General features: G+C 47.3%; 1 protein-coding gene across 1 annotated transcript in view; it reads right to left on the reverse strand.

Annotated features, from left to right (window-relative positions):
• itga11a (integrin, alpha 11a) overlaps window positions 1-20936 on the reverse strand; it is a 163710-nt gene that overhangs the window by 76155 nt on the left and 66619 nt on the right. The window contains exons 10-14 of the mRNA XM_079554675.1: window positions 18035-18105; window positions 10191-10335; window positions 8207-8364; window positions 8002-8145; window positions 1062-1265 (exon numbers count right to left, since the gene is read on the reverse strand). Of these exons, the coding sequence (XP_079410801.1) occupies window positions 1062-1265; window positions 8002-8145; window positions 8207-8364; window positions 10191-10335; window positions 18035-18105 (722 nt within the window). The remainder of the gene's footprint in view (window positions 1-1061; window positions 1266-8001; window positions 8146-8206; window positions 8365-10190; window positions 10336-18034; window positions 18106-20936) is intronic.

The raw sequence follows: 20936 nt of genomic DNA on the forward strand, positions 1-20936 counted from the left end.
CGTCTTTACCTTCAGGGACAGACGTCTTTACCTTTAGGGACAGACGTCTTTACCTTCAGGGACAGACGTCTTTACCTTTAGGGACAGACGTCTTTACCTTTAGGGACAGACGTCTTTACCTTCAGGGACAGACGTCTTTACCTTCAGGGACAGACGTCTTTACCTTCAGGGACAGACGTCTTTACCTTTAGGGACAGACGTCTTTACCTTCAGGGACAGACGTCTTTACCTTTAGGGACAGACGTCTTTACCTTCAGGGACAGACGTCTTTACCTTTAGGGACAGACGTCTTTACCTTCAGGGACAGACGTCTTTACCTTCAGGGACAGACGTCTTTACCTTCAGGGACAGACGTCTTTACCTTCAGGGACAGACCCACAGAGGCAGCGTGAGGGGATTTAAAGATTGTTTGTGGATAAGTGAGCGCTCACTCTGTGTAAAGATCTTTGACGTGTGAAATACTTTTGCTTTGTCATCAAAAAGCGCAGCTTCTGTTCAGAAAACTGAAAGAAACGGGCCTGATGTGGATTTGTCTCTGCAGCTCAGAGGGAATCATGTCCTTTCTCTCTTTTTCTGCTCAGAATATGCAGTCACAGGTGACGCTGCTGCGGCCTGAGTTCTTTTAGGACGTCCTGGATGATGCAGGTGTCGTTAAAGTAGTGGAATCGACAAAAACGGTTCAGCACTAACAGCGGCCACAGCAAAGTCTCCTTTTGAGACGAGACGAGAGAGCCATGTGGTTAAAGAGGATCTTCATCCTCTAAACTCACCACATGGCTCATAAAACAGGAAGAATGTTGACTATTTATTTCATTTTATAATTAATTTGAGCTGGAAGAACAAAGACACTGTTTGTCCCAGAGCCTCAGGCATCGACACTAAAGTTAAAGACTTTGACAACAGTTTTTGGAATCACATTGTGTCGACATAAGTAGTACCTTAACTTTTTTTAAATACCAAACTCTTGTCTTTAAATGGTCCCCAGCCCCTGACGTTCAGTCTTGATTCCATCAACGTGCTGAATGTCTCTCCCTGCCCCCTTTTATTCTGCTGAGTGTCACCTGCTTGTATTTGCGCAGGATCCTGTTGTGTTGGCTGAAGAACACGTACACCGCCCCCTTGTGGTCGTCCTCTAAAGGCGCGCCCACCACCAGGTCGTTGAAGCCGTCCCCGTTCAGGTCGGGCACGGGGGCCAGGGAGGAGCCGAAGCGAGCGTTCTGACCCCCGTTGTGGATCTCCAGGGAGCCCTCCAGGATGAAACGACTCTGGAGGAAAAGACTTTGTTTACTTTGGTTTCACTGTCGGTGATTTCAAACACATGTGAAGAGCTTAGTGGTGCTATGCTAGTGCTAGGCTAGTGCATGTCTATGGTAACTAGTAGCCTGCATTAAAACAGTGTGACCCGAGCACAGAGCACCTTATAACACCAGACTAACCATATAAATGTCTGTGTGACTGAATAATGTTTGAAATATAACCATTTTGCATATAAAAGTATTTATATTTGAGCTGCATCAGCTCCTGGTTGTAGCTGTAGTGATCTGCTCGGTCACCGGATCTACAGTAGTTTGTTTACCTGCGGCCGCATTACTACTGATTTAGAAGAGGCTTTTAATGCAGGCTACTAGTTACCATAGACATGCACTAGCCTAGCACTAGCCTAGCACTAGCTTAGCACCACTAAACTCTTCAAATATAAGGACTGCATGAATTAAAAAAATTGTATATAAACACTCTGGATAACAAGGAAATGAGGCCCTATTTGAAAAATCCTGAAATATCACTTTACTGATCTGGGAAAAGTGATGTGTTAGAAACTCATTACTGAAACAGAAACTCGTGACTGGCACCTCTGGTCTCCTGATGTGACTGAACTACAGATGTGTGTTTGTGTTTTCTGGACGGCCTGCAGAGCGATGTCTTAATGAGCACATGGAAAACATCACAATCTGTTGGTTTTCTGAAAATCCTCCATGTTATTTACAGGAAACTTCTCATCTTTAATCTGACGGGTCCAAACAGAAAACTGACATGACTTGGCTTCTCTGTAGATAATCCACTAATGCTGCCGCTCTGCACTCGAAGAACTCCCGAATGGAGAACGGGCACTAAACTCCGGTAAAGGCACTTCTATTCTTAGCAGCTCAGAGTTCGGACAGAAAACGGCCACACGCTGAGAAGTGGAAAACTGTGGGCTCTGGAGTGTCGGAGCCGGCTGGAGCTCTGGATCTCCAGCTGGGGCTCTGGAGCTCTGACTGGGGCTCTGGCTGGAGCTCTGGCTGGAGCTCTGACTGGAGCTCTGGCTGGAGCTCTGGGGCTCTGACTGGGGCTCTGGGGCTCTGGCTGGGGCTCTGGCTGGGGCTCTGGCTCGAGCTCTGACTGGGGCTCTGGCTGGGGCTCTGACTGGGGCTCTGGAGCTCTGGGGCTCTGGGGCTCTGACTGGGGCTCTGGCTGGAGCTCTGGCTGGGGCTCTGGCTGGAGCTCTGGCTGGAGCTCTGGAGCTCTGGCTGGGGCTCTGACTGGGGCTCTGGAGCTCTGGCTGGGGCTCTGGCTGGGGCTCTGGCTGGAGCTCTGGAGCTCTGGCTGGGGCTCTGGCTGGGGCTCTGGCTGGAGCTCTGGAGCTCTGGCTGGGGCTCTGGGGCTCTGACTGGAGCTCTGGGGCTCTGGCTGGGGCTCTGGCTGAGGCTCTGGCTGGAGCTCTGGCTGGAGCTCTGGCTGGGGCTCTGGCTGGGGCTCTGGCTGAGGCTCTGGCTGGAGCTCTGGCTGGAGCTCTGGCTGGAGCTCTGGCTGGGGCTCTGGGGCTCTGACTGGGGCTCTTGCTGGAGCTCTGGCTGGGGCTCTGGCTGAGGCTCTGGCTGGGGCTCCGGCTGAGGCTCTGAGGCTCTGGGGCTCTGGCTGGGGCTCTAGCTGGGGCTCTGGGGCTCTGGCTGGGGCTCTGACTGGGGCTCTGACTGGAGCTCTGGGGCTCTGGCTGGGGCTCTAGCTGGGGCTCTGGGGCTCTGGCTGGGGCTCTGACTGGGGCTCTTGCTGGAGCTCTGGCTGGGGCTCTGGCTGGGGCTCTAGCTGGGGCTCTGGGGCTCTGACTGGAGCTCTGACTGGAGCTCTGGCTGGGGCTCTGACTGGAGCTCTGGCTGGAGCTCTGACTGGAGCTCTGGCTGGGGCTCTGACTGGAGCTCTGGCTGGGGCTCTGGCTGGAGCTCTGGGGCTCTGGGGCTCTGTCTGAGGCTCTGGGGCTCTGGCTGGGGCTCTGTCTGAGGCTCTGGAGCTCCGGCTGGGGCTCTGACTGGAGCTCCGGCAGTCGTGCGTGTCATTGCTCCACTTGGCGTCTCGGGTTCCTGTGATATCATTTCAGCTGGTGGGACGTAACGCGAGCTCAGATGTTTTTCCACTTGGACAAATGAGCAGGAGTTGATTTAGGACGCGGGCGACCTGACGAGAGCCTGACGAGAGCCTGACGAGAGCCGGTGTCGGGGCTGCTGTTTAACTGGAAGCAGATGGGGAAGCGTTCGGGTCACGAGGGGAAGGAGAGGCTCAAATGTGGCTTTAATTCACACTAATGATGTTCCAGAGCTTCAGATGCTGGATTAGAGTCATCTCATCACTTAAAGGGGGTGAAATGATTTATTTATTTCCATCAATGGACTTTATTGTGCATTTTGAAGAAGTCACATAATTTTTAAGTTTTTATTCATAGCATTCCTGGTGATTAATGTTGTATAGACTCCAATATAAAGAAACCAAACTGCAGGAGTCTCTAACTGTGCACATGTTACTTTGAATTAGCAATATTCCAATAAAATGTTCCAATAAAGAATTTTTTTGGAAGAATTTTCAACATAAAATAAATTCTCAAGGTGATACAAACTAAAAGACAACAGGGCAGGTTAGATCAGAGCCGCGATGCCCCACACCTCGGAATGGCTGGTGTAGAGCAGGTCTCTCGCCAAAGACTTTCTACAGCTCTACACGTTCGATAACTCACATTTCAGATGCATTTTCTGTTTGTTCTGAACACAATCTGTGAACAGTTGGTTCAATATAGTAAAGTTTAGGTTTAAGGTTTAGGTTTAAGTTTGTCAAGTGTTTCTGAACATAGGTAGCTCTCTGATGTTCACATTGTGTAAAAGTAATTCCTAAAGGTTGGAGACCCTGGTGTAGAGGAATAAAACAGACTTTTTTTGTAGAAATGTGTAGCACAGACACAGCGCCCCCCTCGGGTCGTCGGGGCAGTGCAGTAGAGGCTTTAAAGGGATGTTTCAGGATGTTTGACACAGGGCCTCATGTCCTCGTTATCCAGAGTGTTGCTGATTTCTGGAGATAGTCACACTGTCTTTAATGCAGGCTAGCTGATACCATAGAAATGCACTAGCCTAGCACCACGAAACTCTTCAAATATAAGAACTGCGTGAATTACCAAAAAAAAAATATCTCCAGAAATTAGCAACACTCTGGATAACGAGGAAATGAGGCCAAAAATCAAATCCTGAAACATCCCTTTAACTCGGGGGTCGTTCTTGAGCCAGATATTTTTTATTTTTGGTGGCAGAATAAAGCACCGAATGGGAAAGAGTTCTGAGTGAATGAAGCGGGTCAGTGTGTGCAGGACACTGGAGGATCCACCCTCTTTAAACCATATCTTAAGGAACCGGTCACCCATTCACTCTCTCATGCAAACACCAATGTAGGCAAGGAGGGTGAAGTGTCTTGCCCAAGGACACAACAAAAGTGTGCCTTTGCGGGAGCTGGGATTTGAACCCACCATCCCACGACCATGAGACGACCCGCTCTACCACCTGCGCCACCGTCGCCCACACACATGTAACCACGTGATGCACATTTCCCCACTTTACTCCCATCCCTCTGTACCCCAGCAATGAGCTGGAGTACAGACATTAGGGGTGGAGTCAATCTCCCCGAGACTCCGCCCCTAATTTCACATTTAAAACCCGTAATATACACAAAAAGTCTATCCACTCGCTTGAGGCGCTTTTTCATTTTTGTGAAAAAGCGTTAATGGAACATGGAAACAGAACCGTCAGCAACAGTTTCTGCCAAAGTCCGATCTCTGCAAAAGTCCAATCAAACCCGGTGTTTGAAAAGTGCCTCTTTCCTGAGTCTAATCATCCGACTGGTGCTTAAAGCCTCACACTTGTCCTGGTGTCTGCACCTGCCTCGCGGTTTGGCCTCTTTCTAAAATCTCTTTCCACGTCTGTTTAAATGCAGTGAAAACACACATTTGTGATTCCAATGAGCCGGGCAGACGCCGAGCTGTGGGAACTGCATCCCTGAAGGTTCTCAGTCGTGTCAGAGAGGAACCAGAGGAGCCAGTGGAGGTGTGAGGAGAAAGGGTTTGAAATGACCAGGAGAGACTGGAGTTTAAACAGGTGCCGGTGATTAGTTCATGTAACCGCCATTTTAACTGCTCCGTCACTGTGCACACCTGTCACTGTGGAGATGGAAATAGTAGCTGCTCTGGGTCAGGAGTCAGTCCCACTGTAGCTTCAAACACTTTCAGATACATTTAGGGTTAGCTTTAAATACTGGAGTGTCCACGTTTCTTTCATGGTGGGACACAAATTGGAGTATACGGTGTGGAGGGCAACTGAGGCCGCGCTGTTTTGGGGATTAGCTGTGGAGTGCCAACGATCCAGCCTATTTTTCATGGTATTTGTAGGACCACAGTGTATTCTATGTAATAGCTTTGGACACATGCTGTGGCTCGTTTGAAAGACGAGACTCTAAGCTCTCTGTAGGTGAAAACTGTTTATTTCTACATGCCTCTAATTTAAGCTAAACAGAGGCTAATTTTGATCAAAATCACAGATTTTTTTTTCTTCAAACGGAGATAACGGAGGTTTTATGAAACTCTCCTTTCTGATTAACTCCTCTCTCCTCTCTGGACGGACACTAACGTTCTGTGAAGAGGCAAATGCCTAAATATCTCAGTTTTCGATAAAAAAAACCGCATGTTCTCGATCTCTTTTTATGGCGTGTGCATTTAAACAGCCTGGTTCTGGATTTAAGACTTTAACAGGATGTTTCTCAGTCGTCCTTGGACCGATTTTAACCACGCCCCCTCAGACTAACACCACGCCCCCTCAGACTGACACCACGCCCCCTCAGACTAACACCACGCCCCCTCAGACTAACACCACGCCCCCTCAGACTAACACCACACCCCCTCAGACTAACACCACGCCCCCTCAGACTAACACCACGCCCCCTCAGACTAACACCACGCCCCCTCAGACTAACACCACGCCCCCTCAGACTAACACCACGCCCCCTCAGACTAACACCACGCCCCCTCAGACTAACACCACGCCCCCTCAGACTAACACCACGCCCCTCAGACTAACCACGCCCCCTCAGACTAACACCACGCCCCTCAGACTAACCACGCCCCCTCAGACTAACACCACGCCCCTCAGACTAACACCACGCCCCCTCAGACTAACACCACGCCCCTTCAGACTAACACCACGCCCCCTCAGACTAACACCACGCCCCCTCAGACTAACACCACGCCCTCTCAGACTAACACCACGCCCCCTCAGACTAACACCACGCCCCCTCAGACTAACACCACGCCCCCTCAGACTAACACCACGCCCCCTCAGACTAACACCACGCCCTCTCACACTAACACCACGCCCCCTCAGACTAACACCACGCCCCCTCAGACTAACACCACGCCCCCTCAGACTAACACCACGCCCCCTCAGACTAACACCACGCCCCCTCAGACTAACACCACGCCCCCTCAGACTAACACCACGCCCCTCAGACTAACACCACGCCCCCTCAGACTAACACCACACCCCCTCAGACTAACACCACGCCCCCTCAGACTAACACCACGCCCCTCAGACTAACCACGCCCCCTCAGACTAACACCACGCCCCTCAGACTAACACCACGCCCCCTCAGACTAACACCACGCCCCTTCAGACTAACACCACGCCCCCTCAGACTGACACCACGCCCCCTCAGACTGACACCACGCCCCCTCAGACTAACACCACGCCCCCTCAGACTAACACCACGCCCTCTCAGACTAACACCACGCCCCCTCAGACTAACACCACGCCCCTCAGACTAACACCACGCCCCCTCAGACTAACACCACGCCCCCTCAGACTAACACCACGCCCCTCAGACTAACACCACGCCCCTCAGACTAACACCACGCCCTCAGACTAACACCACGCCCCTCAGACTAACACCACGCCCCCTCAGACTAACACCACGCCCCCTCAGACTAACACCACGCCCCTCAGACTAACACCACGCCCCCTCAGACTAACACCACGCCCCCTCAGACTAACACCACGCCCCCTCAGACTAACACCACGCCCCCTCAGACTAACACCACGCCCCCTCAGACTAACACCACGCCCCCTCAGACTAACACCACGCCCCCTCAGACTAACACCACGCCCCCTCAGACTAACACCACGCCCCCTCAGACTAACACCACGCCCCCTCAGACTAACACCACGCCCCCTCAGACTAACACCACGCCCCCTCAGACTAACACCACGCCCTCTCAGACTAACACCACGCCCCCTCAGACTAACACCACGCCCCCTCAGACTAACACCACGCCCCCTCAGACTAACACCACGCCCCCTCAGACTAACACCACGCCCCCTCACACTAACACCACGCCCCCTCAGACTAACACCACGCCCCCTCAGACTAACACCACGCCCCCTCAGACTAACACCACGCCCCCTCACACTAACACCACGCCCCCTCAGACTAACACCACGCCCCCTCAGACTAACACCACGCCCCCTCAGACTAACACCACGCCCCTCAGACTAACACCACGCCCCTCAGACTAACACCACGCCCCCTCAGACTAACACCACGCCCCCTCAGGCTAACACCACGCCCCCTCAGACTAACACCACGCCCCCTCAGACTAACACCACGCCCCCTCAGACTCCTCCCTCCCTGGCCTGACCCGTATAAAAGAGGCGGGGCTGACGTTACCTGCTCGGTGACTCTGTAGATGTAGACCTTTCCTTTCTCCAGGCCTCCGCTGAAGAACATGGGCGCCGCCACCAGCAGGTTATCGGTCACTCCGTCTCCGTCCATGTCCAGCGGCGCGATCTCACTGCCGTAGTAAGAGCCGATCTGGAACACAGGTTTAAAACTGAAGACCTGCGCCGTGTGAAGGACCTTCACTGTGCTGTACCTGCTGTCCTTTGAGCGCGTGCAGGATGCTGAGCTCCACCGTGTTCCCCGTGTTCTTCAGGGTGAAGACGATGACTTTGCCCGTGTGGTTGAACCGCGGAGCTCCGGCCACGAGCAGGCGGCCGTTTTTCGCCGACACCACAGAGGTCACAGTGTAGCCTGAAGACAGAGAAAGAACCTGAAGGATGTGTGACATGAAACAAGTGAATATCAAGCATTGGCTTAAATGAGTTGAATTGAGGAAATGTTTCTTGTTTTGAGCGGTTTTCACTCATACAGACACTTTTCCTGATCGGACCGAGTTTACTTTGCTTGTTTGAGGACATTTCAGACCAGTTCTAGGGTAAATCTCGCTTGAAATAAGAAAGTAAAATTGCCAATGAGAAAAGACCAATTTTCTTTCCCCATTGGCAAAGAAAATGACCTGAAATAAGGACGAAATGTATCGAAACGAGTCAGAAACATCTCAGAACAAGTGAAATAATCTGGGACAAATGCACAACAACTTCTTAACCAGTCAGAACAGCTACAATGTGGATTATTGTGCTCAAACTGAGATGTTTATACTGATCTAGTTAATTACCCTGCAAAAAGTGGATTCTAAGCAAGTAAAAAATGTCTTTCTTTAAATAATATAATATAATAAGTTCTTATTTTTTCCCTAAAAAGTAATAATGTTTTGTGGAGCAAAGTTTTCTTGAGAAAAAAAATCTGATTTTAGGAAATAAAATCTGGCCATTTCTTGTTCAGATAAATTTGCTAAAAACATGATGATTTTTCTTGTAACAAGAAAGAAAAACTTTTTGAATCTTCTTCAGTTTTAGACAAAGAATATTTTTTCTTTTTTTAATAAAAACTCAGATCAACAGCTCTTAAAGTAAGAACTGCTTCTCACAGAGAGATAAAACATTCCATTCTTTAAAGTGGGGGCTCGGTGGCACAGCGGTTAGAGCCTCAGCTTCACAGCTCGAAGGTCCCGGGTTCGATTCCCACCAGGACGGGGCCTTTCTGTGTGGAGCATGTTCTCCCCGTGTCTACCACTAAAAACATGTACAACAGGTGAATCCTCCAGCAGGTGATTCTGACCATCAGCCTGGCTCCACATCATGGAGACGGGTCTCCGGGCAATACTTTCCTTAAATATTAGTATTTATTAACAACATTTTGCTCAAAAATGTGAGTAATTTAGAAGATTTTACTTAAATCAACATTTAAATAAAATACCAACAATTTTTCACTAAATAAGAAAGTTTTCCTTAAATTATTCCATTTTCAGAGGACATTTTGCTTAATTCTAGCTTTATTTGCTTAAATTTAGTGTTTCTTTCTTGTTTTATGATGAGAAAAATATTCTAGAAATTCTTAGCAAGAAAAAAATTCTGACCCCATTGGCAGAATTTTTTCCTTAAAACAAGACAAAATCTCTTGTTTTAAGATTTTTTTCCTTGTTTTTAGTCGGGTACTTTTACAGTGTGATGTACGGTGGTCCTGGAATCTTCTTCAATAAAGAAATAGATAAATGTGTTATTGAAGCATTGGGCTGTTCTCTAACCAGCTCTGAACCAGCCTCGCCTCATGAGGATCCACTCTGGTCTCCCGGCCGGTGAGAGAGTTCCTTTAAGCAGAATAAAAGCACCTCACTCTGCACTTTTCACATGTGCTTTACTTCTGACTTAATTATTTTCCACCACTTTAGTTGTTGAAGTCTGATGAGGAGATCCAGACTTTCCAACTGTGTCCTGGCCCGAGAACCAGCGAGTGCTGCCGGGTTTTCAATGATGAAAGGCCCTTTATCTGATCTTTCCCCATTTTCAAACTAAGGTTTAATCACGGTCGAGTCCGTTTTCCCCAGTGCAGGTTTGTGATGCTAAAAAGTGCATTTGTTTACGGTGCAGAATGAGTTTGGGCCACGACTATCTGAACTTCACAAGTCCTCGATGGAAGAGTCTGGTAAAAGGCCTTTAAAGTGTCCCGCTCTCACTCACCCAGGTAGGCCCCGTGGTTCTTCAGCTCCTCGGGGAACTCCTGTGCGTAGGACTCTTTGGGCGGGATGAGCTTCCCCTGTCGCGTTTCCTTCAGCACCGCCCCGTTCCAGTCGTACGCTCCGACCGCGCCCACCACGATCCCGTCCTGCAGAACAGAAGCCACAGGGGGTTCTTCAGGGGGGGTTCAGGGCAGGAGACGGTGAAGAACACGGGTAAACCTGCAGCTCTTCAGGTCGTGGGATTTAGAGCTTTGTTTAAGATCATTATGTAGAAGCCATTTAACAGAAGGTGTAACAACAATGCATTGGTTTTATATGGCACTTTTATTCATTCACTCCAGACTTGGTGGTGGTAAGATACTATTGGAGCCACAGCTGCCCTGGGGTAGACTGAAGCAGCAGCAGCCAGTCTGCACCATCACCACCACCACCCACTCACTACGTTCACCCACTGGTGTTTCCCAAACGTTCCCTTCCTGACGGGATCGGGCGGAGCAAAGGAGGAATGGCCCAAGTTGGAATTCATTTGACTTCTCTCTTTGCTCTCCTCAGTCTGCAATACAAACCCAATGGATGATGATCGAAGCCCAGGCTTAACCTCTTAACTCCCACCTGAACGGATCCCATTTCATCCAGTTTGGCTTTACCCGAATCAAAAAGCTTCTTGAGGAAAAAAGCAGCGAAACAGCCACAAAAATGAGAAGAAAACAAGGATGTAAACGCAACAAAAAAGAGACAAAAACTCAACAAAAAAGTGACAAAAATTCAACAAAAAAGTGACAAAAATTCAACAAAAAAAGACAAAAATTCAACAAAAAAGTGACAAAAATTCAGCAAAAAAATGACAAAAATTCAACAAAAAAAAGACAAAAATTCAACAAAAAATGACAAAAATTCAACAAAAAATGACAAAAATTCAACAAAAAAAGACAAAAAATCAACAAAAAAATGACAAAAATTCAACAAAAAAAGACAAAAAATTAACAAAAAAATGACAAAAATTCCACAAAAAAATGACAAAAATTCAGCAAAAAAATGACAAAAATTCAGCATAAAAATGACAAAAATTCAACAAAAAAAGACAAAAAATCAACAAAAAAATGACAAAAATTCAACAAAAAAGTGACAAAAATTCAACAAAAAAGTGACAAAAATTCAGCAAAAAAATGACAAAAATTCAACAACAAAAAGACAAAAATTCAACAAAAAATGACAAAAATTCAACAAAAAAAGACAAAAAAATGACAAAAATTCAGCAAAAAAATGACAAAAATTCAACAAAAAAATGACAAAAATTCAACAAAAAAAGACAAAAAATCAACAAAAAAATGACAAAAATTCAACAAAAAATGACAAAAATTCAACAAAAAAGTGACAAAAATTCAGCAAAAAAATGACAAAAATTCAACAAAAAAGTGACAAAAAATCAACAAAAAAATGACAAAAATTCAACAAAAAATGACAAAAATTCCACAAAAAAGTGACAAAAAAATAAAAAACATAAAAAAAGGTGACACAACACAACAACACACGAGGAAAAAGATCAGTTTTGCGGGTCTTAGCTTTCAAATGAGGTGCTACACAGGCCTGTATAATGGCCACAGAGGACAGAATGCATTTGGTTCAGGCGGGGGGTAAGAGGTTAAAGGAACAGGCCACCGTTTCTCCAGACTGAGACATGTTCTTACCTGAGCGTAGACGAGTTGATGTGTACCTGTCTGGTCTTTGTGTGTGCGCTCAGTCACGCAAAACGACCAAAGATGTTGTTGGCATTTGGCCTCTCCCAACATATTCCTTTAGCTCCAAACGGAGTGAAGATGGAAGCGACCACGCTCTTCCACAGGCACAAAGACCAGACAGGTACGGATCAACTCGTCTAAGCTCAGGTAAGAACAGATCTCAGTGTGGAAGAACCTGTTCCTTTAAGAGTTGGACAGACGTGCGTTTCATGAGCTTCTGTGCCTGATTATCCTAAAACTGACCTTTGTCTCGTGCATTTTGGAGACAAACAAACAGGAATGAGCAAAGGTCTGTTTGGAGAAGGAGCCGCCAAAGCCCAGAAATCGAGGGCTTTAATATGAAGCTGATCATGTCCTGGATCTGCTCCTCTGACCCGGGTCGACAAACCCACACATGGAGCTTCTGGATAAACTGTGGGTTTCTCTGAGAGAGGTTGGTGTGAAACAGGAGTCACGGAAGAGCTCAGTTAAGCTGAAAATCAAAGCACCTGGTCCAGAGCAGGTTATCAGCTCCAGATCCAGACCTGCTCGAGAGTCACCCAGCTTTGCTCACCCTCTAACTCAGCTCTGCAGTAGGAGAGATGGACCTATATTGGACCGGTCCCGAAATAGGACCACCACTCGTTCTCCCTTCCGTAAACAGTTAGTACATCAATGTGCGATCAAAATGACGAGCGACGTGATGTTACTGAGGTGATGACGGCGGGAATTATCAACATGAGCAAATGGTGACAAAAAAACTCTTTCCACACATTTCTTTGTCATTTTAGATCATCTTTGGGAGTGAGGAGTGACCGCAAACTTTAGGAGATCTGGCTCGGACGGCCTGTGCGGGATGTTTGACATATAAGTAACGAATACAACGAGGAATGATGAGTCATATGTACACGGTTGCAAACATAAACTACACAAGCAAATTAGTTCAGTTATCCAAACTAGCTTTTTTCAGATGCGCCTCTTAAGTAAAGTTAAATCCTACATTCCTCTAAACGAACTTGAAAAAGCAGTACATGCGCTCATTACCACTCGTCTAGATTACTGTAATGCTCTATACTGTGGTTTGGACAAAGCGTCCATTACGAGGCTACAAATGGTCCAAAACGCAGCGGCCCGCTTCCTGACCGGCACCAGGCGACGTGAGCACATCACACCTGTGCTCGCCCGTCTGCACTGGCTTCCTGTCTGTCACAGAATACATTTTAAGATTCTTTTAATTGTTTTCAAATGTTTAAATGGCACCTCTGTATCTGTCTGAGCTGCTCTCTGTCCATGCCCCGTCCAGAGCACTTCGCTCAGCTGACCTGCTCCTTCTGGATGTGCCCAAAACGCACATGAAAACCAGAGGAGACGGAGCTTTTTCTGCTGCTGCCCCGACTGTGGAACGCTCTGCCCCTCAGCATCCGTTTGGCCCCGACTCTAAGCAGTTTTAAGTCCTCCCTTAAGACCCACCTCTTTACACAGGCCTTTCAATATGTTAAACTTTCTCCATTGTATTTTTGTTTAATTGATTTTGACGTAAAGTTTATTATGCCTTGTTTGTATTTGTATTCATAGTTTTTATCATCTGTTTGTGTTGTGAAGCACTTTGGGCAGCCGTGACCTTGACTTGACCTTGATAAACATCCAAGAACTCAAGTGGGACCCCCCCATGTGTCCTCATACTGGACCCCCCCATGTGTCCTCATACTGGACCCCCCCATGTGTCCTCATACTGGACCCCCCCATGTGTCCTCATACTGGACCCCCCCATGTGTCCTCATACTGGACCCCCCCATGTGTCCTCATACTGGACCCCCCCATGTGTCCTCATACTGGACCCCCCCATGTGTCCTCATACTGGACCCCCCCATGTGTCCTCATACTGGACCCCCCCATGTGTCCTCATACTGGACCCCCCCATGTGTCCTCATACTGGACCCCCCCATGTGTCCTCATACTGGACAGTTCGGTCCACTGTAATGCAATGGACTCTCTCCACACATTAACATGATTAAAACATCTGCACACATTTCAGGGCTATAATAACATGAATGTATAAATACATAGATTACTGTGTGCTGTGAGTTAGTACCAAGTATTTAATCCAATTTGTATTTGCTTAGGCCAAAATTATCCACAGTTTTACATGTGGTCCAACACTGGGATCGACCTGGTCCAACAAAGGTCACCGTGTCCCCAAATTGGACCACTTTCAAAAAAATACTTTTTGAATTCAGATCTTGTTTGCATAGAGGACTCATTGTAACTCTGAGGCACAAATGCTTTTGATGCACTTCATTAGAAAGGGGATGTACGAGTATGTCCTTAGGGGGTCCAGTATAGGTGCACCTCCCCTACTGTATCTCAGCTGACTTCTCCCTGGTTCCTCTGGTTCCTCAGTGTCATCGGTCGACTTTAGCAGAAGACTGAGCACCACATGACTCCCTGACAGCGGCTGAACGGCCTCCGCGGTCTCTGGTCAAAGCCGGTCGCCGCGGTAACGAACCAAACCCCGAAAACACCCTCAACATGACCTCATAAACGACTCATTTCAAGAAAACGGACGTGGATTTAAATTTCCCCCCCGTCGCGTTCTCAAACTCGCCATGACCGTTCAGCGTCTCCACCTCCGCGCTGAGGCTCCTCCCGCTCGCCATCGCCGCACCACTGAGTTATGAACTTACAAACCGGGATCATGTATTAAACTTTTTTTTTGTTTTTGGCCCGGGCGAGTTCTGGTTTGGCCCGGGCCAGCAGCGCAGTGTGAAGCTCCTCCGTAAACGCAGACTCATGCGACGTCTGGTTCCTATATGACATAAGCAGGCCTCAGCGTGACCACATCTGACATCCAAAACCATCTGGGCTCTGGAGGCTGTTTTTCTTCTCAGAGATCCCACATTCTTTCCTCTCTCCCCTCCTCCTCCTCGACGCACTGGAGGAATACAGCGTTTCCACAGCGTTTACCGCCGCTACGTTTATCCTTTATGATAAATGGGACTGTTTATTTATGGTTCCACACGGAGCGCACGGCGAGGGGGCGGCTGGAAACTGACATGGATCATCAGGTTTGAGCCTGGAGGGATGAGCCTCAGGTAGAGCCGAGGACAGGCCTTACCTCACCTCACCTTTAAGGGCCCTCGACCAATCAGCTTAAAGGGACAGGCCTTACCTCACCTCACCTTAAAGGGCCCGCGCCCAATCAGCTTAAAGGGACAGGCCTTACCTCACCTTAAAGGGCCCTCGACCAATCAGCTTAAAGGGACAGGCCTTACCTCACCTCACCTTAAAGGGCCCTCGCCCAATCAGCTTAAAGGGACAGGCCTTACCTCACCTCACCTTAAAGGGCCCTCGACCAATCAGCTTAAAGGGACAGGCCTTACCTCACCTTAAAGGGCCCTCGCCCAATCAGCTTAAAGGGACAGGCCTTACCTCACCTTAAAGGGCCCTCGCCCAATCAGCTTAAAGGGACAGGCCTTACCTCACCTTAAAGGGCCCTCGACCAATCAGCTTAAAGGGACAGGCCTTACCTCGCCTCACCTTAAAGGGCCCTCGACCAATCAGCTTAAAGGGACAGGCCTTACCTCACCTTAAAGGGCCCTCGACCAATCAGCTTAAAGGGACAGGCCTTACCTCACCTTAAAGGGCCCTCGACCAATCAGCTTAAAGGGACAGGCCTTACCTCGCCTCACCTTAAAGGGCCCTCGACCAATCAGCTTAAAGGGACAGGCCTTACCTCGCCTCACCTTAAAGGGCCCGCGCCCAATCAGCTTAAAGGGACAGGCCTTACCTCACCTTAAAGGGCCCTCGCCCAATCAGCTTAAAGGGACAGGCCTTACCTCACCTTAAAGGGCCCTCGCCCAATCAGCTTAAAGGGACAGGCCTTACCTCACCTTTAAGGGCCCTCGCCCAATCAGCTTAAAGGGACAGGCCTTACCTCACCTTAAAGGGCCCTCGCCCAATCAGCTTAAAGGGACAGGCCTTACCTCACCTTTAAGGGCCCTCGCCCAATCAGCTTAAAGGGACAGGCCTTACCTCACCTTAAAGGGCCCTCGCCCAATCAGCTTAAAGGGACAGGACACTGAGATATATGCTCTGACCTGAGCCTGGCGACATTTACCCTCCTCTCCTCTATGTGGAAGTGAAGTTAGAAGCGACCAAGCAAGTCTCGTCACACAGAATTAAACATGTGGATTTTCTGAGCGGATAAACAGGCAGGGGTGGGCAACGTCAGGCACGGGGGCCAAATCCGGCCCTCCAGCACAGCACCTCTGGCCCTCGAGAGGATTTTGAGAAACATTATTACACACATCAGGGAGTACTTTTAACAGTATTAGAGTTAAATGGGAGAAAATAAGGTAGAAATACTGTGAATACACCCAGTTAGGTCATACATTATGTACAACACTGGCATTTGAAGGAAGTGCACTGGAAAAAGAATAATCGTTTTAAGGAAGAAATGACATAAATCTACTTGAATGAACAGATTAAATCTAAGGTTTGAGTAGATTTGGTCTGGTTTTAGACGAGATAAAACCTCTAGTAGTTGTTATTCTCTTAAATCAGATAATTTTGTGTCATTTCAAGTGAAAAACAATTATTTGTCTGATTTCAAGTGGGTTTTATTCTTGTTCCATCGGCGCTGTAGCGTTTGTATCTTAGATTAGTTCAAACGGATTCAAATTCAACATAGAAGAACTTTCATTCAAGCAATTTTAAGTCATTTATCGAATTTAAGATGGTCATTTTTCCAGTGTTGTGCTTTGCTTTGGGCGAATAATCAGAGGCTTCGGCCCTCGGTCTGTTTACAATAAAGAAAATCGGCCCCTCCGCCCAGAACACTTGCCTCCCCCTGTTGTAACCCCTGTAATAAGACCTTAGGAGCACTTTGACGTCCGTGCAGTAATGTCATCACACCAAAACACTTCTGCAGTTATTACTGCGCGGCGTATTTGTTCATTAATCCAATATCTACAGGAGCCTCTTTTTCCTCTTTTCCCCACACAAAGCAAAGCAGCACCAGAGCAGAGGCTGAGGTGTTCAAGGGCTGCGGGGAAAAATGTACTGCACTGTAAACTTAGTTCTTAATGGAATTATGTTGGTGAGGGGGTGAGGGGTGAGGGGGGGGGAGGGCCAGGTGAGGGGGGGGGGGGTGAGGGGGGGAGAGCCAGGTGAGGGGGGGGAGGGGTGGAGCAGAGTTCACGACTGATTGACTGATGACATTTTAAAAAGACGTCACTTAAGGCAGCTTTACTTATTTAATTCCCAGCCTGATTTCTTCAGCTTTGAGCCCAAAAAACATTTTTACCGATTTTTTCACTTATGGTTTATTTGGTTTATTCATAAAACAAACAAGATCCAGAATCCACTCTGAAAAACTCTGAAAAAAACGTTGTTACAAAATAAAACCATACATTGAAATCTGGGTCTGTCCGTTATTAAGATTTCAAAAATATCGGAAATTTTGGGCATTTTTATCACAAAATGCCTTTTTATATGAAAACATAAAATGGCAGTTTCAAATATCCACCTGCAGCGTCTCGCCTTAAAGGGACTATACGGAGTTTAAACATGTTAAAGCTAAGTATTTTCCTCCATGTCCTAATGTGTAGAATGAGCCCAGACCTGTTCACCACGACTGCCTCTGAAATCCTGCTCTGTCAGAAAGGTGTGACTTCGGGTCTGAAATGCCGTCATGCACGAGCTTAATATAGAAGCTGCAGTTACACATAAGACCCGAGGTGGCAGTAGTGAGTATGAAATGACCAACTTGCATCTAGCCCCTTTAAAGCATAATTCCAATAGTGACTTTATTCATAAATGAGCGCCTTCTGTGACAATCTACAATATACAGTAAATAGAATTAAAAGAAATGTGATTCTTCCTCAGATTCTTCCCCGTCGTAAACAGTGTGGTTTCCTATAACAGCACGTGTGGAAAACGTCCCCTCTGCTAAATCACCGTGAGCTACAGGAGGCCACACACTGGGGCCTCGGGGGGGCGGCCCGTGATGGATATCCTGGGACGGGGGAGGGACGGGACGGGGGGGAATCGGGACGCGTCAGAAATGGAGACAAGATGTGAAGTGTTCCTTTGACAGAGAGGAGGAGGCGGAGTCAGACGCACTCACCTCCACGTTGTGTGCGGAGAAGCCGGCCTGGGACATCTGGAGTCCAAACGCCGTGCCGTTCTTACTGGTGCCTGTGTCAACAGAGAGGCGTCTCAGTCACACAGAGACCAGGGAGCAGGAGAAACTCAGTCTCACTTCAGAGGGTCATTTAGCTCAACTTCCCCTGGAAACAAATATTACTGACACAAGATGATGGCAACGAACAAAGGCTTTTCCAGCCACGAACAACAGTATTTAAGTTTGGGTTGTGGGATGTAGTGGAGCATATTAAACCTTTTGTTTTTAACCATTTCCCATTTCCTTAGAAACACGAGCGACAGATTATGTATAAATACCTCCAAGGACTTTACTAAGCAACATGTTAACCTTAAAGAGGGGGTGTTCTGCTTTAAAGAGGGGGTGTTCTGCTTTAAAGAGGGGGTGTTCTGCTTTAAAGAGGGGGTGTTCTGCTTTAAAGAGGGGGTGTTCTGCTTTAAAGAGGGGGTGTTCTGCTTTAAAGAGGGGGTGTTCTGCTTTAAAGAGGGGGTGTTCTGCTTTAAAGAGGGCGTGTTCTGCTTTAAAGAGGGCGTGTTCTGCTTTAAAGAGGGGGTGTTCTGCTTTAAAGAGGGCGTGTTCTGCTTTAAAGAGGGGGTAATCTGCTTTTGTGAGTCCCATAGCACCAGTCTATATCTCACTACAATGATGACAAACCTTCTGCTGGTCTGTAAATGCAGTAAATTAGAATAACTGCCTTGTATAAAATGTCTCTCTCAAAATGGCTGTAGTGAATGTCTTGAAATAGGCCTCTGTCTCTTTAAGAACCTCTGAGCCTTTAGACACGCCCCCTCCACACGCTGTCTGTGGCATCAGTGGGGAGGGGGTTCTGCTGAGGAGCAGTGGTTGGTTACTCGGCTGGTGACCAAAGCTCGGAGGCGTCTCCAGGAGGTGGGGGCGTTCCTAGGAGGACTCAGGCAAACCTGTCCCTAAAATGGCCGCCATCAGAGTTTTTACAGATGACTCAGAAATACGTGAATGTGCCAAGGCGACACTTCAGCCATGTTTTTAATGAGGGAGTGACAGAATAACAGGATGGAGAGCTGGAAAAAGTACATTTAGCATAATATCCCCCTTTAATAAATCCTTCCCTTTGTCCCTCTGGGGGTAATACAAGTATTGGGGGGTCTTTCATCTCCTGTCATCACTGTCTGAAGGGCTCGGTGCCTGAAACGTTGCGAGCTACATTAAAACGCCGGGAGCTAACAGGTGCGCGGATCTTTAATCTTTTTCGTCACTAGTGTCATTTTGATCCAGCACTAGCTTAGTTTTAGTGGATGTTCGTTACATCACCCACAAACTGGGTCTTTCACCTTCCCCGGTGTCTGTCCAGAAAACCACAATGGTAACTTTTCTGCACCGGGTCGGAGTTACCAAAACACACTAATGGAATCACGCAAAAGAAGCTAACAGGCTGATCGGCAAAGCTAACTGCGGGCTAGGGCCACTTAAACAGTATTTACATAAATAAACAGATCGGCGCCGTTGTTAAATCGAGTTTTTATCACCTTCGTCTTTTAGCCAAAGTGAAACCTTTTTTAAGTTTGAAACACTTTGAATAAGTCGTGCTTTTATCTCCACTCGCCTGGACGACTGAGATGCCTCTACACAGGGATCAGCCAAAACGCTCTTCACCGCCTGCAGTTAGTCCAGAACTCCGCGGCTTTTAACAGGAACCAAAAAATACGAACACATTTCACCAATTCTTGCTTCTTTGCACTGGCTTCCTGTTAATTTTAGAATTGATTTTAAGGTTTTATTGTTTGTTTTTAAAGCTTTGAATGGACCGGCCCCTCAGTACCTCACAGATCCACATTTACTCCCCAGCGCTCTGAGGTCTGAGGGCTCCAGCTCGTGGTTCCCAAGACGAACCATAGAACCAGAGGGGGCAGAGCGTTCTAAGCTGTGGAACGCTCTGCCCCCCCACGTCCGAACGGCCCCCACCCTGGAGAGTTTTAAATCTCGTCTTAAAACCCACTTTTATTCTCGGGCTTTTAACACCGCGTGAGTTGTGTCTCTGTGTCTTTGACTTTCTTTTATTGTTTTAATTTTCTTTTATTATTGCATGTTATTTATGTTTTAAACTATTTTATCGTTTTAGCTGAATGTATAGTTTGGTTTCACTTGATTTTATTATATTTATTTGTTTTTTATTCCTATATTGCCGATTTTATGTGCAGCGCTTTGGAAACACTTGTTTATAAAATGTGCTGTATAAATAAAGTGGATTGGATTTACAGCCAAACAAACCTCATGAACACATTCCTCAAAAGCACCAAAAGGAAGTGAAGCCGTTCAAGTGAAGCTGAAACAACGGCTGCCAAATAAAAACACCTAAGAATTATTTGGAGTGGAGGCAAATTTAGTGCCGAAAGGATCAGAACAAATGTGTAATGGACACAGTTTGCACGAGGAGAACCACCTCAGGAACAAAACAGATGTAGATGAAGACACGGGCTATAAACGTCTTCATCTACATCACTTTGTCGCTCAGGAAGATAAATATCCTGAACGGCCGAAAAAAGGACAGAAATAAAATAATGACTTTTTTTAAAAAACTTTTTCCGTTATTTTTTCCCTTTTCTTGATAAACTCGATATTGTAAAGTTTTGTATTTTCCAAACAACCATTTTAATATTGTATCTTGTAGACGATATGTATGAGATCAGAGCATCAGCAGTGGACGTCAGTGAAGACAGTCCCATTAAAGCTCCTGAGGGCAGTTAACCCAGATGCCCTCACGGGTCACTCGGGTTAACGACTCTCTCTCGGGGCGTCTGCAGAATTTGGAAAGACAAAACACAGATGCCACTAGCAAAGGCCCTTTACATTGATTTCACTTTGTTTGTTTGGAAGGCAATTTGAGAGC

Source organism: Gobius niger (assembly GCF_951799975.1).
Source record: "Gobius niger genome assembly, chromosome: 4".
NCBI classification, from domain to species: Eukaryota; Metazoa; Chordata; class Actinopteri; order Gobiiformes; family Gobiidae; genus Gobius; species Gobius niger.